The following is a 15713-nucleotide window of genomic DNA, read 5'->3' on the forward strand; positions in this document are numbered from 1 at the left end:
AGGGAAAGAAAAAGCCGTACATGCAAGCAAAGCGAAACAAGGAATTCATTCACCACTTGCCATGGGCAGGCAGGTGTTCAGCCATCTCCAGGAAAGCAGGGCTCCATCATGCGTAATGGTTACTTGGGAAGACAAACTCCATAACTCCCAATGTCTCCCCTTCCTTCTTCTTCCCCCAGCTTTATGTGCTGAGCATGACACCATATGGTCTGGAATACTCCTTTGGCCAGTTTGGGTCAGCTGTCCCGACTATGTCCTCTCCCAGCTTCTCGTGCACCTGGCAGAGCTGAGAAGTCCTTGGCCAGTCTAAGCACTACCCAGCAACAACCAAAACATCAGTGTGTTACCAACATTCTTCTAGTACTAAATCCAAAACACAGCACTATACCAGCTACTAGGAAGAAAATTCACTCTGTCCCAGACGAAACCAGGACACCAGAACACTCTTTTTCTATGTTTAGATACACTGAAGTTGTAATAGTTTGAGTGTAATAACGATTTCCTGTCTTTTAATGTTGATCCATTACATGCAAAATTACATGTCTTATTTTGTAGTAGTGTTCCACTGGTGTTATTGGAGAGCTATATTGATGTTACTACTCTCACTATTCTTGGCCTGCTTGGAACTTTTTTTTTTTTATCCTGTAGTATAATCACTAGTCAGGTATTTTGTTGGACCATTCTGTCATAACAAGAGTGAAGTTTAAAATATCTTGCTGATGTTTCAGAGTAGATATTCCAGAAACTTGAACAGGCAATTCACTGCTCTTGAAAATATTTTTTTCCTAACTGTATTTTAATGCATATGTTAGGACTTTGAAAGTGTTACTGTGCAACAAAAAGAAAACTATTTTAAATGCTAAAATTGGTGCTCAGTGTCTACCAAAAATATACTAGGGTAGCAAGTGTTGTTATAGTGTTCTGCCTATCTAGTCTTTTCTTGTTAGCTGATACTAGTATCTCACGATACAGCTCTTGCGAGCATGTGATTAATTAAGGAAACAAACAAACAAACAAAAAAAAACCCCCCAAAAAACCCCAGGCAAAAATCACATATGTGGCTCAAGACCTTTCCTAGTGTGGCTGACCGGGGAGGTCATGTTTGGAGATGAAATTTGTAAGTAGTATCTTGAGCTTCTTCATACAAGGCTCCTGACTACTTTCTTTACCTTCCAGTTTAGGTTAGAGATGTCCATCAGGTTTTTGGCAGTTTTTGGGTTTTTGTAATAGGAATTGTGAGAGTATTAAAGATAAAACCTTCTAAGATCTGAGTGTCTGTTTTTCTGCCTAGATATTAATGGATCATCAGAATTTATCAGAACATGTGCTTTGCATGGTTTTGTATTTGATTGAGCTGGGGTTGGAAAATTCTCCAGAGCAAGAGTCCGATGAAGAGGTAAAAATAAGTACCACCTTTCTCATTAAAATCTAAAAGTATTATCTAATGATTCAATAGTCTTAAAAAATTTATGTTTATTAAAATTATAATTTTACCATAGGGATTAAACATCTGTATTTACATAAGCAGGGATCAACTAAGGAAACAAAAATAAGAAAATTGCATACTGATGTGAAGAAGAGTATGGTATTTTGTAATGTCTTTCAACAATCTCTGTATATATAACCAGACAACACAGATTGGTTAGATCTTTACTACTCTGTAAATAAGTACTTGAAATTGGGTGCAAAAAAAATTTAAAGTGATTTAATCTAAAAGTTGCTTAAATTTCTAGATTTTCAACCAAAACCTTTTTCACTGAGCATTTTATTGCTAAAGCTCTGTATCTTCTAAAAATGTGATTTAGCAAAAATTTTAATTGTGCTTTTGATGAGAATTTGATTATAAAGAGCCATTGTTGTTGTGATTCCAGATTCCCTTATGGTCATATTTTTTTCTACTACGTTGCTTATATGACTGCGGATCTGCCACTTTTTTTAAGGATAATTCATATTTTTTGTATTAATCTTAGATTGCACAGCTGTGGATTACTCTGAGTAGTTCCTTTTACTTCTGCTAGATAGCACTGATGGTGTGTATTTGATCATATTAAAATCAAATGTGTAGATTTATGTATTTATCAGACCTGTAGTCCTCATGGTAGGCATCAGTCATACCATAATTTTTAAGAGGTGTATCAGCTTTAGTGAGGTACATACTGTTCAATATATTGTTCCTATCTCATGAAAAGCTGATGGCCTCTGTAATACAATTACAAAAGCAACATGAATTACTGTAACACATAAGAGAAAGTATACTTTTTTTTTTAATTGTTTTAGGAATCTGCAGGTGGACAAGAGCGTTGCCATGATAGTTGGTTTCCAGGTAGTAACTTGGTTTCTAACATGCGTCACTTTATTAACTATGTCCGAGTAAGAGTACCAGAAACTGCTCCAGAAGTGAAGAGGGAACCACCTGCAAGTACGAGTTCTGATGGTTTAGCTTCATCACAAGTAAGCATATACAAATACTGTTCCTTTTCCTAGATTAGTTTAAGTTATTGCTTGTTTTGGCCTTTTTTTGTTAGGATTTTTTTTTTACCATTTTTATGAATTTCTTAGGATTTGTTTTTACCTCCAGTAATCTTTCTTCAGTGTACTGATAACAGAAACAGAATTTATTTCAAATGATACCTCCTTTTAAATGATGTATTTAATTACTTCTTTTGTCCTCAATCTACCAGAGTTCAAGGCGGAAGAGCCTCCAGAGAGAGGTAGATCTGTGTGCAGTTTGTTCTCCTAAGCAATTAACTAGCAACATGGCTTTAATTGTGCTCACCTTAACATTCAGTGAAATCTTCTAATTTTCTTGAGTTTTCCTTTGAATTCGTATTGCAAGGACTCATGCTTTTTTCATATTCTTGATTGTAATCTTAGGTAGTAGACTTTTAAGCAAAGAAATTCCCTTACATTTTTAATACATATTTTGAAATAAAAGCTTTCTGTCAAATATAAAATGTCATTGATAGCTTACTGCTTGAGCTTTGTGTTTAGGCCTGTTTTGTCTTGCCAAGATATTACTAACATTTAATAATGTAGAGTAGTCTTAGCTTTCTCAAATCTAGGTAAGTTTAACCTTACATTGAAAGTGGATTTGAAATGATTAACGGCAAGTTTATTTGTTTTTTTTGTGAAAACAAAATGAGTATGTAAATGGTGGGATCCTGAAAGATTGATAGCCAGTAGATAATACGATCTTTATGTCAGGATTGTTATATCTTTTGTATACATCACTTCACATTACTATATAACAGATGTGATGAAATAAAATGGATATTTCTTTTGCATGTTAATGTTAGAAAAATAGATCAGAATTTAAAGTAGTTAGGTGAGATGAAGATTAAAACATTAAAAGGTAGGCAAGATGATTGTCAGAATCCCATTTTTCTATTTGGTCTCTGAAGTGTTTGGTATCTCTTGGCTGCCCAGCCTTCTGAGAAGGAGAGGGTAAAACGTTAACTGTTGAAGTGCTCTGAATTTCATGTTCAAAATATTCACGAAACATCTCTCTGCTATGGATTCAGTATATGTGATTTGCTTCCATGTGTACTTAATTTGGGACTGAAAGCAAGGGTAGCATAGAATAGAAACATCTGAATGGGCTCTGTCATTAATGTAACTGCACTCATATGCTCATGTGCCCTGAATAGCAAGCTCTGCTTGCAAATACGGGTATGTGGCTTCTGAATATCAGCTAATAAATCTACACAAAATGGACAATACCTGTGGGTGTGTGGGGGCTTACCTGTGTTCACCTGTAAAGACATTTAAATTACATAAACATACTGAAATTATGAATATTCCAGGAAAAAAGAGGAAATACTACTTAGAGAACAGAATTCTAAGTTTGACTAGAGCAAAGCCAGTTGTTAGTTGTTTTGGTATGGATATTTTCATTTTGTACTTGGCTTTTTATGCAGCTGTGTATATAACAGATCTATACAAAAAAAATACAAAATGCAGGGTTAGTATTTTGCTATACCAAATTTTAGTACGTTTCAGAAGGGGAGAGGAAACTTAAAATGGTTCATGCTTTTCCTCCTAGTTTAAAATATTTTCTATAGTTTTTATAAATGTATGTTGTTTATACTTGTATTTTTGAAAATTAAACTTAATAATTTTTTTCTACAGAACTCTGGAACAGCTCAAGTATTCAGTTTGGTTGCAGAACGTAGAAAGAAATTTCAGGAGATCATCAATCGGAACACCAGTGAGGCAAATCAGGTGGTTCGGCCCAAAACATCAATGAAATGGTCAGCACCTGGTGCAACTCCACAGCTAACCACAGCCATTCTAGAAGTCAAGGAAAGCATACTGTCCTTGCTGATTAAACTGCATCACAAACTCTCAGGAAAACAAAACTCTTACTATCCTCCGTGGTTGGATGATGTGGATGTTTTAATCCACCCAGAAATTCCAAGATACTCTCACGGTGATGGAATGACGGCAGTAGAAAGAATTTTATTGAAAGCTGCTGTACAGAGCAGAATGAATAAACGTATAATTGAAGAGATATGCAGAAAGGTGACACCTCCTGTACCACCAAAAAAGATTAGTTCTGCAGAGAAGAAAACTTTGGATAAAGAAGAAAGGTAACATCAAGAACAGTGGGGTGATAGAAGGGCAGTGTGTGTTGTGCATCTCTTGATTGATCTGTCTCTAGGTCTTTGCATGAATTAGTTACTAAAAGAGTAAGTCTTAATTCTACGGCTCTCTTCTGTATCCATTTTGTGTACACGTGATTTACATGGGTACTGAGAGAGAACGTGTACCTTGCTAATTTAGATCTTCAAATTAGAAAACTTTCATAATGATTTTGAAAGGCGTGATAATGATACATAATGATAATGATTTTATGTGTGATATACATGCTCACCCTTCATGGTGCCATGTATGCCACTCAGATATAGAAAGGTGCAGAATTAAGATTGTGTTAACTCTTGAGGCTTAACTGTGCAACCTCAAGGTAAAGTAGAAAATTTTTTTTATTTGTATTGTCTGTTCATTCACATACACATGTCACAACATGATTATTTTTGTTTGTTTGTTACTATATGTGGGTTTGGTAATGCTTTTTTTGTTTGTCTGACATTCAATTTTAAAATTACATTTTTAATTTTTTAAAAATAATATTAATATTTCCTTATAACATGGCCTGAAAACCTGCATACCAGATGTCTATCTTAGGCTGAAATTTTTGGGGGAAAAAGCTCAGACAGTTCTGAGATTTAGGCTGGGGCATAATGAATCCTGAGAGCACCCAGAATACCAGCACTACTGAAATTAAATGCAGAGAGCCTGCTTCTTTCTCTTCTGCTTTCAGCAACTGCTGTGTTGGCATTTGAGTCCTATGGAAGAGGAATCCAGTTCAAATGCCTAGAGGACAGCAACTAGAACTGAGAAGTAGAGGTGAAAACTAGGACTGTTGGGGCAAAGAGTTGAAGACTGAGTCTGAAAGGAGAAACGTTCTGGTGAATGTAATAGTGAGCAAAGAGAAGATGCCAGGTCAAGCAAATAAGTTGGTGTGGGAAGACTCAAGCTGACAAGCTGGGGATGTTAGGGAAGAACTGGATTGTCAGGAAAAAAATACTTGGAGAGAAGTAGCAAATGAAAGAACCAATTTTTAGTGAAAATCTGAGGGGGGGGCAACGGGGTCTTGAGAACTGATAGGAGAAGGAGAATGTGGAATAGGAATGCAAATGCCTGGATGGCAGGCGTAAAACAGAGATTGGCATTTGGGGATGTAATAGAGCCAGCCAGAAAGATGAGTTGGCTGGAGTGGGGCAGTGGGAAGAGATTGGTAAATGGTTAGTGTAAACAGACTGAAACATGGCATTTGAAATGAGGAGACTATGGATAGGGCTAGAAGGTTGGGGTGTAGAGAGTGAGGTGGTCAGGTCAGAGAACTTAACACATTCACTGAAGTAGCAACAGGGCACAGACTAGAATGGGCAAGAATACCCTTGAGTGCTTGTCTGTGCAGTATTTTCATGTATTAATGGTTTATGTAACAGGACTATATGATTATGGTTCTAGAAGTCTGGGTAGAAACATGCAGCTACCTGATTCAGTTGGTTTCTGGATTACCTTTATTTATCTTGCTATTTTTATTTGTTTGAAAATAATTTTTTCACTAAATTCTTTCCGATATGTCCAAGACCTACACTGTACTTGAAAATTCAAAATTAAAAATTTAAAAATAGATTTAATATTTTTATAAGTTACATACTTTACAAAATAAAATATTTTTTTTCTTACAAGTGACCAGTTAATGGTTTAATCTTCAACATCCCTTGTAATAGTTCAGTAAATTAGAGAAACAGTCAAGGGTTAGCATGTAAAATTGTCTTTCAGACTGAACGGCTGCATTAGATAAAACATCTTGGACATGTACTCGTTATTGTGGTACTCAGTAGTGCTAGATTTATATACAGGAGAAGCATGGCAATCAATAAATCAAGTAACTTTTCATATAGAAAAGGGTAAGGTCATTCCTTTCCCCCTATAAAGGATGTGATATTGTCGAGGATCTATTGTGGGCACTTTAAGTTTTCAGTTAAGCTCTGGGGCTAACGTAATGATTAAAATAAATGTTTCCGGTTCTTTGTTGTTTTGAGTGACTATTTTCTCCTCAAATCCATAATGGCACTAGGGACCCGTGTAGTTTATTAATGGACAGCGTGATGACTGCAGTGACTAATCTCATAGACTGACAATGCTCACATAGTCAGGCTACTATTTTTACTTCCTTTTTTGATTGTTTTGGTTTGTTTTTCTTTTTTCCCCCCCAAGTCCAGTTTTGTATTGGTGAAGATCAAGCAGACCATGAGCATTCAACGATCGCCCTTTTTGGTTACTTCAATACATAACAGCAAACTTGGTGTTGCTCAGGCAATGGGTTGTCACCATAGAAACAAATACAGCACTAGAAGAGAGCATGAGCTGCTTGCAGTACTTTTTCAATTGCAGTGTCATACTCCCATGGGCCATCATGGAAAATTACTGAGCTGTACTGAATCTGTCAGAGTTTGTTTATGTCTTCTTATTAAAGGCCTCTATTTACAGTCACTCTGCTTTTAGTCAAGATGTATATTGAGAAATTCCCAGGGAGAAATAAATAAAAACATGTTTAATGAATGCCCTGGTATGATCCTCAGAATAATGAATCTTTGGATTGTTGTAAATAGAAGTTATTTTGAGAAATGGTGGCTGTACATTGTGACAGATAAATGAGCAGAGATACTTGAGTTTTTAAGGTGCCTTTAAGAAAACAAGTTAGAAGCCTTGACTTATAATCCCAACTCGGAATAACAGGTTACAGTATATTAGCTGCTTTGGGCCTGTGCATGCCTTTTCCTGTGCCAGGACAGTGATAATCAGATAGTGCTGGAGACTAAAGAGCAACTCATCAGCATATCAGATGCCAAGTGATGTTTTTAAATCCCTTGTTAGTTATCTGAATGATCTCTGAGTGGGGGGGAAAAATGCATTGTAAACGCTGATGTACAGAGTTTGTAGCCCTGATAGTGCTTCCCTGGCTGCCCTGGGGAAATGCTGCATAAAGCTCTCATCCATGAGGCACATAGGTTGTTGCCTGTGCCATGTGATGGGCAACTGTGGTGTGAGTTTTGTTTGATTTTCCCACTTGAACTCTCCCATTTCCTCTATTTGTAAACTCTTGTCAAAGTAAAGATCCTTTCTTGTTACCTCAGGAAGAAGAAAATCAATGTCTATTTTCTTCATCTTTTTAGATCTCTCAATATTCCTCTACCTGCTGCAGTATGCATGTATAGGGAGTTACAGAATAGTTGATCATACAGCCTTGTTCAGATCACTAATACAGTTTAAATAGAAGGTTAGACAAGAATGAATCTCTAACGTCTTCCATTTGTAAATCCAGAGTTGTGTTAAATTATGAGGAAAAGGTTAGTTGAAATCAGCTTGCCTTCAGGGAGATACTTCAGTCTGGAAGCAATCTCAAACTTCTTTAAGTCCAGGTATAAAAGCTGTTGGTGACCAGTATCTAGGGTGGAGGTGGGGGAGAAAGAACTGATATGAGGAGCCTTAGCTGGAAAATAAATTATTCATAATTGTTTCCCTTGGCATCAAGCTTGATATCAAAAGTGAGGTAGGCTTTTTTTTTATTATTATTATTGTTAACAACTTCTAAGCATTGGTTGCTCATGAGTTCTTGTTTTTGTACAACAGTTGACATTCCACTCTGTTATTCTTGCCTTATGTAACTGAAAAATAACTTTCAAGAATAAGGTCTTGGGTTCTTTTTCTGATGATGCCAAGTCTAATCTGTTAAAGGATCCTTTGGTTTTCTGAAGGGTTTTTTGGGACAGGATTTTATTCCTTTCTTTCAGACTCAAAAGAAAATAACTCTTACTTCTTAAAACCCTCTACTTTTAAAGCAAGACATTCCTTTTTTAGGCTTGAAAATTAATCCTTTATTTAGAGAAAACCTGAATTTTGAATGAAATTGTTGAGGTGACAACTGTAATCAACCTGACACTATAAAATAATTTTTTGCCTCCATTAAATACTCCCCCCTACACCTCTTCTTTCACTCAGACGACAGAAGGCCAGAGAAAGGCAACAGAAATTGTTAGCTGAATTTGCCTCAAGGCAGAAAAGCTTCATGGAAACTGCCATGGATGTTGGTAAGTTTTTGTGTGGTTGACTGCTTTTTTTTTTTGGTTTTGGTGTGCGGGGGTTTTTTTTGTCTCCATGTTAGTATTAAGGTTTTTACTCAAACAGTTTAAAAAAAAAAAAAAAAAAACCAAACAAAAAAACCCCCCCAAAAAACCCTGAAACAAACCCCAAACAAAAAACCCCCCCTCAGATCCCACTACTGTATCCACTTGTTCTCTAAATACTTAAGAGGCTTAAGGTTGTGTTTTCTAGGACAAATAATACTGAATATGTAATTGCTGAAGAATAGATTCAATGATCTGGAAAATATTTACAAGAAAACATGTTACCTGCAGGACATAATTTTATTCCTATTTTTTCTAAATATACAGTGAATTAAATGATTAAATGTGTGTGATGTGTTTTAAAGTATTCACCTTTTAATATAAAAGGTTCCAAGGTTAGTTTGTCTTTTAAAGATTGCATTTTATTTAATCAGTAATAATAAAATAGTAAAATTTCTTCATAGAGCTTCAAATTTTGATGAGGTAAAAGTTTTGCATTTTAAGTTTATGTATAGAATTAAGGAAAGTGTAATTTTTAGATCATCACAGTTGCTATAAGTTATAGCATTGTATTCTATTTCAAGTATAAGCTTTACAGTTGAATCAGCTCTTGTTTTTCTTGAGGATAAGTTCTTTCAGGTTCTGCTGCATAGAAGGGCTTGATTAGTTTGCTCGTGTGTAACTGAGGAATGGAAAATATTTTCATCGTCTGGATTAATTCATTGGAAGTTAGCACTTTTGAAAGATAAGAAAAAGCAGGAATCTTTTTTTTCCCCCTTCTTTCAATCAAATATCACCTGCTATGTAGTTTTGATTTGAGTTTAAACCCTGGTTAGAAATATTTTGACAACTGTTTTGCTGAAAAAGTCTGGGGTTTGAAATTGTTAAATTCCCTTCAGTTCATAGGTTGCTGAGAAGATTTATTCCTGCGTATTTATGAAGGTCTTGGATACAGCAGTCATTGAAATTTTTTTAGAAAATTAATGACTATATATGTGGTGTTACGTTTTGAGAGTGTGTAATACAACACAAAGTTCACAGATCAGAATGGGTTTAAATCATGCTTATTAAATGGGTAGCTATTTCTTTTAAATCTATTTGTTGAAGTAAGGAAGAAAGGAGGAAGAAACCCACAGTTCTACTTATTAAATGTAAGTCGTCTTAATAGTTGTGGCTAATTGAAAGTGACTGGGAAACTGATTCTGCAGTCACCTATATTTTGAAGTCTTGATACTGCAACCTCAAAGTTGATGTTTTTGTATCACACGTATCACACACGTATCTATATATATTTACCTGTCATAGCTATATTTGCATGTATACATGTGTATGCATAAATACTCTCATGCTTGAGTTCTATAAGCTCTTTTTAGGTAACTGCTTTGATTTGTGGATGGAACATACTAGTTAAATCAATAAATTACACAGCATTTATTTGTGTGGCTGGACTGGGAACACTTAGCTTTTACTTAACTATGTATGTCAAATATTAAAAAGAACCCTTAATTTCTGTAATAGGCAGACCTGGGCCTTTGTGCTTATGATTGTGCATTTAAAAGTTCTTGGGCATGCAACACATAAATTGTTTGTTTCTTAGTATTTAAACAATGAGTAGCTTCAGATATCTCAATATAAAATGTAGTGTTTGTTGTCAATTATACCAGGTTGTGCACAGCAGTAGATAGAGTCAGCTTAATGGACTACATTTTCATTAAGTTCTTTTTACATGAAGACATTTCTTGGCAACAACTTAATAGAATTCCAGGCATTGCATTAGCTGAATAATTGCTTCGCTTTTTCACTAATTTTTTTCAGTGTCTTCTAGGTTGCCATACTTTTTTTCTGAGTTTGTGATGAAAATTCACTGGATTTGCACTATAGTCCAGTATTAACAAGCTTTTATGTTGTAACTGGCATTAAAATATCTCGCAGAAAGGAAGTACATACTCCATTATAGTGTGTAGGATTTATTTAGAAACCTAGATTAATCATTCGCCATGAATATTTTCTTCAGTTTGCTTAATTTTTTTTTTTTAACTGAAGTAATTTGTGCAGCTGTGAATGCAGTCTCTATGTGTCATAGCAAATTATTGAAAAAGCCACAGAAACTATTGTTACTCTAATTTTAAAACATAAGACATGGTAAGAATTTTGAAAGTAGTCTTTCTGGAGTGATTAAATTTAAAACTAATACAAGTATTTAATAGTCTTACCCTGAATTGTATCATGGCTGTCTTGAAATAGTATGTTTGAAAACAAACAAATGCTTTCATACTAAAATTAGTCAGTTAAAATGTGTTCCCTTCTCATGTGTTCAAACTCTGAATCAGTCAGTTAAAATGCGTTCCCTTCTCACATGTTCAAACTCTGTTACCTGTTGCTTTTATTGTAGGTTGAAATTCAGCAGTAAGTTTATTTCTTATTTTTGATTGTTTGTTGTAACAGTAATAACACTGTCAGAATGCAGGGATGGTGAGGCCTCAGCTTCCTGGCCTTGTCACTGATTCAGTTGGTGTCCTTTGAGCAAATTATTATTATTATTATCATCATCATCAACAACTTTTAAAACTTCTCTATCTATGAAATGTTGATGTGATTCAGTGGTAAAATGTGAGAACTGGTGTAATTGCTTTTGGGTATAGCACTTCAAAAATTTTGTAATAGCTTTCTCTTGACAGTGTAAAAGACTGAAAATACTCTGAAAATAAATGTGTCTAGAAGATGATAGGAGTAGTGGAGAATAGCCAAAGTTTAAAGATTATTTTGTTAAAACCCCATAAACTTAATAGTTTCCAAAGTGTTTATTAAAGTGTACAGAGCCACTGTTAATCCCCTGAGGCATTCCTCTTGTTTGTTTGTTGGGATGCTGCAGTGAAACATGGCTTAAAAGGAAGCCACCGGATTACATGTTAATTTTTCAATATTAAACATGTCTCAGTTTACCAGCAAAAATTATTTATTTGAACTGGAATTCACCAATTCCTCTGAGAATCTGAAAGTAAAGGTTAGCATTTTCTTGCATATAATCACTGTAGAACAAATTCTGATTATTTAGCCCTTCCCATTTGTGCCCCCTGTTACTTTCTATTTATATTCTGTGACATCTGCAGAACTGCATTGCCATTCAAGCTTGCCTGGAAGTAATTAAGTGAAATTTAGAAACAGTTATGTTAATGAACTAGGGTGGCACAGAAACCACTGTGCTGTCTTGAGCTATTTGACTGCAGGACAAACGTAAAAAGCAGAAAAATAAACCAAAAAACATTGTTCTAAGAGCAGCAGACAGAGCTCGAAATATCTGAGGAGAATATCTAGTGAGTCAAAAATGCGTTGTCATGTAGTCGCATGCAGTGGCAACTCCATAGGCCTTCTAGTTTCCTAGTAATAGCTACTTCTACATCTTTGTTTTGAGAGCAATTATCCCAGCTTGAGACTATGGTTTATCTGGCGTGATGTGGAACTCCATGCAAGAGATTTTTTGAAACCTCACTGCCTTTCACACAGGACTTGATAAGAACAAAAATAAATCCCTGTGCTCCAGGTTAATAGTAGCCTTTAACAAATTACAGTGATACTTGCAATGATCTCTCTATCTAAGTTTTATAAACATGAAATATTATGATCCATTCCAGGCAAGCTGCTGAACTACTTAATCAAATGTATCTTAGTGAAAACTTGTAAATTGGTTAATTTGTGAAATACAAATATTGTGATTTACAAAAGGCAAGAATTCAAATACCTTAATATTTGACTTCTTCCAACAGTTATTTCTGTCTCTGAAGTGCCCAATGTGATATTTTTTTTTCCTTTTAATTCCTCATGGTAACTATGCAGTATGATATTTGGGTTTCTTTCCAATGATGTGAGTCTCCGCAGGACATAGTTTTGTCCTTCAAGCAAGCATTCCTTAGCTAGAATTAAAAAGAAGTGCAGAGTTTTAATGCAAGGTGACATAGATTTCCTAACGCTCAATCTTCTGAACCCAGATAGAAAAATAAATTAGGTACTGATCTCTTGAGAATATATATGCTGGGTCAGGGCAAAGAATATTAGCATGCTAATGGTTGCTTTGATGCCAAGGGACCACTTTGACACACAATGTATACAGCAGTAAAATGTTGACTACAGTCAACAGAGATTGTAAACTAGTTACTGTGTTTACAGAGCCCTTTCAGTTCTGGGGTTTTGCTGGGTAGGGGACAGAAGGGGCATGAATCTTCAACTCTGGAGAGTACAAATGAAATGAAATTCAGTTATCAATGCACTCTGTGGTAAAACAGTGTGCTAGATTTTAGCAGAATGATCAGTATTTGCTAGGAAATAGAAAATGCTGGGATTTTGTAACTTTGGGTCTTTTACTCCTATTGGTACAAAACCAAACAAAGAGCTAAGTAACTTTTAAAAAAACCCAGGGGAATGATAGTTTGGTACTACCCCGGATTTCTGTCACAGTTTAAATGTTTTCATCCTCCTTCAGTGTTTTATCTTTGTTTTTAATGAGATTCATATTTATCCAGATTTCTGAAATAATTCACAAAGACAAAGAAAAGTCCCAGAACCCACCGTCAGGGGGCGGGCTGTGTTACAGCATTAGACAAACCTCATGAGAGAGGTGTATCATAACTTGTATTTCTCATTTACTCCTTCTTCACACACTGACATCATCAGGACAAGCCTCTGTGAAATCAGTTAGGTTAAATCTTTGGAGAATCAGTGTTTTAAACTGTAAGCAGCTTTGGTTGTATTCCAAAGAATGCTTGACATAAAATACCCTTGCTGACTCATATGGCTGATGCTTCAGCTTAGCCACTAAAGTTGCCTTGGTCTTCCTTGCTCTCCTGTTGCCTCTATCTACTTTCTGAATCTGCACTAGTGATGAGATGTCTTGTTTTGGGTGCCAGTCGTTTTCACGCGAAGAAAAACTGCAGGCTCCTGTAAAACCTGTTTGAAAGGTGGAGGATTAATATGCCTCAAGATCAGTATCTTAGCAAATGGCTGGCAAAGGATTGCTTTGGCACTCAGTAAGGCAATGTTGCTCTGGGACATAACACGAGTTCTATTTTCATGGAAATATCTTCCTAGTGTTGGCAAAAAAATGTTGGGAGTTTGTGCGCCAGTGGAAGCAAAATAAGATTTTGATGATTATTCACCTTTTAGTTGCAACTGAAGTAGCTTTGTTCATGTGACTGGTTTTGGCGGTGATTTGGGTGGGGTTTTTAGCTAGAATAGAAGGAGTTTTGTGTTACATTACAATCAACATTTAACTGTAAAGACTTTAGATCAATATAAAAGGACATTTAACAAAATAATCATTATGCTGTCTTTGTATAATTGCATTCTTGGACCTAGGAAACGTTAGCTCATGCTTTAAAAATTGGTAAGAACCTGTATTTTCTAAATCAAATTAATAAAATAGCATTACACCTTTAGTAATTTTATACTTCACAAGTTGTCATGGAAAACACAAAGCAATTCTATACTTTTGTGCATATGAAATGGATTTAAAAAAAAAAAAAAAGCAAGTTTCTGGGCATTTTAAGCTTCCATATAAGTACTATTGCAGCAAAATGCAGTTTTATTTTTCCCCATGTAAAATAGGAAATATATAACTGAAAGTGGAAGTAGAAAGGAGACATGCCTATTACTTTATATTCACCAGTATCAATGCATTAGTGAAATATTTTAGAACAAAGTTTGCAGGAAAGAGTCTGTCTCATTTTCAGCAGTATTTTGAGTTGAAACACATTTGTCCTGGTCCTTGACAGTGTGGGTGGATCCTGTAGCTGGTGAGGCAGGGTCTGTGGCTTCCACTGGAGCTCCACAGAGGCAAAACTCAGGAAGGCAAGAAAGATTGAGATCATTGCTATATGCATTTGCTTGCTTTTTTCCAGACTGCCACTGATGCATTTTCACTCCAGGGATTACACTGCCAAAGTGTACCCTCTCAAACAAACCATAGCCCAAGTCTTACCTTCCAAAGAAGCTAACAACTAGTTTAAGCCAGTAATCATGGTTTATCATAGTCCATTCAAAAAGAATTTGGGTTTTTTTGTTTGGATGGGTGGTTTTGGTCTGCTTAATTATTTGAGATTTGAAATTCTTGCCAATTTTGTTTACCCATCGATTTTGTGTAAGTTGACTCTGTTTTCTTTCACTAGCTCTGGGGGAACTTATTTTATTAGGAAGTCTTCCTTGAAGATAGTTTAGTTCCCTTGACATTTTATTGTTTGCCAAAGTACCCTAGCACTAGATCTGAAGAGTTGTGAAGGAAACATGCATTTGGTCATTGAGTTCTGAAATTAAATTAGCCTGATTTTTATGTGCCTGTTGCACATAGGCAATAGAAGTATAGATTGCATACACTGAATTGGTTTGAAACACCTTTTAAATACTAAGATCTGTTTTTTTTTCTTTAATGTTTGAAATGAGCAATTTATGGTGAATGAAGGGTATTTTATAAATGAAATGTTTATTGATTTTGATGACTTCCGTTGAGTTGTTCAAAATCAGATTGACACACTGTATTCTCTTAGTACACTTCTTAAAAATATTGAATGGATGCATATTTTATGTTGTATTGACAATATTTTAGACAACAAGAAGGCTGGAACTCTAGTCGTTCTCATGTCATGTGCTTCTGATACACAGGTATATGTGAGTGTGCATTATGCAATTATGAGGTGATGATAAATATAAAAAATGCTTTAGTGTTTACTTCTCTCTTCTGTGCTACAGTTGCTTCTAGGTTTTCTGGATGTTTGGACTTAAAAAATAAAAAACATTTGCAGTTGATGCATTCTGCTTTTTCTTTCATTGTACATCTGACTGCCACTAGATGGTGATAGACGTGTGTACAATATTAACTGTATGTCAGTGAAGATCTGAGTTCATTTTCATATGACCCTCATTAACTGGCTGGGAAATGAAGAGTTACTAAAACAGTGTCATTTTGCTTCTGCCCTGTGAGCAAGAGCATTACATGGAACTTTTCACAGTAAAGAAAGATGTTGCCTG

At 35.4% G+C, this 15713-nt stretch overlaps 1 protein-coding gene across 16 annotated transcripts in view; it reads left to right on the top strand.

Moving 5' to 3' along the window:
• The window catches only part of UBR3 (ubiquitin protein ligase E3 component n-recognin 3), a 117771-nt gene that overhangs the window by 50661 nt on the left and 51397 nt on the right, over nt 1–15713 (top strand). For 14 of the 16 annotated variants that reach the window (XM_035896256.1, XM_035896263.1, XM_035896257.1 and 11 more), the window contains 5 exons: nt 1292–1396; nt 2278–2451; nt 2682–2711; nt 4129–4589; nt 8575–8663. In XM_035896256.1, the coding sequence (XP_035752149.1) occupies nt 1292–1396; nt 2278–2451; nt 2682–2711; nt 4129–4589; nt 8575–8663 (859 nt within the window). The remainder of the gene's footprint in view (nt 1–1291; nt 1397–2277; nt 2452–2681; nt 2712–4128; nt 4590–8574; nt 8664–15713) is intronic. The other 2 variants (XM_035896259.1, XM_035896261.1) reach the window with 1 other exon arrangement.

The sequence above is a fragment of the Egretta garzetta genome, unplaced genomic scaffold, assembly GCF_000687185.1.
Source record: "Egretta garzetta isolate BGI_Z169 unplaced genomic scaffold, ASM68718v1 scaffold16, whole genome shotgun sequence".
Classification (NCBI taxonomy): Eukaryota; Metazoa; Chordata; class Aves; order Pelecaniformes; family Ardeidae; genus Egretta; species Egretta garzetta.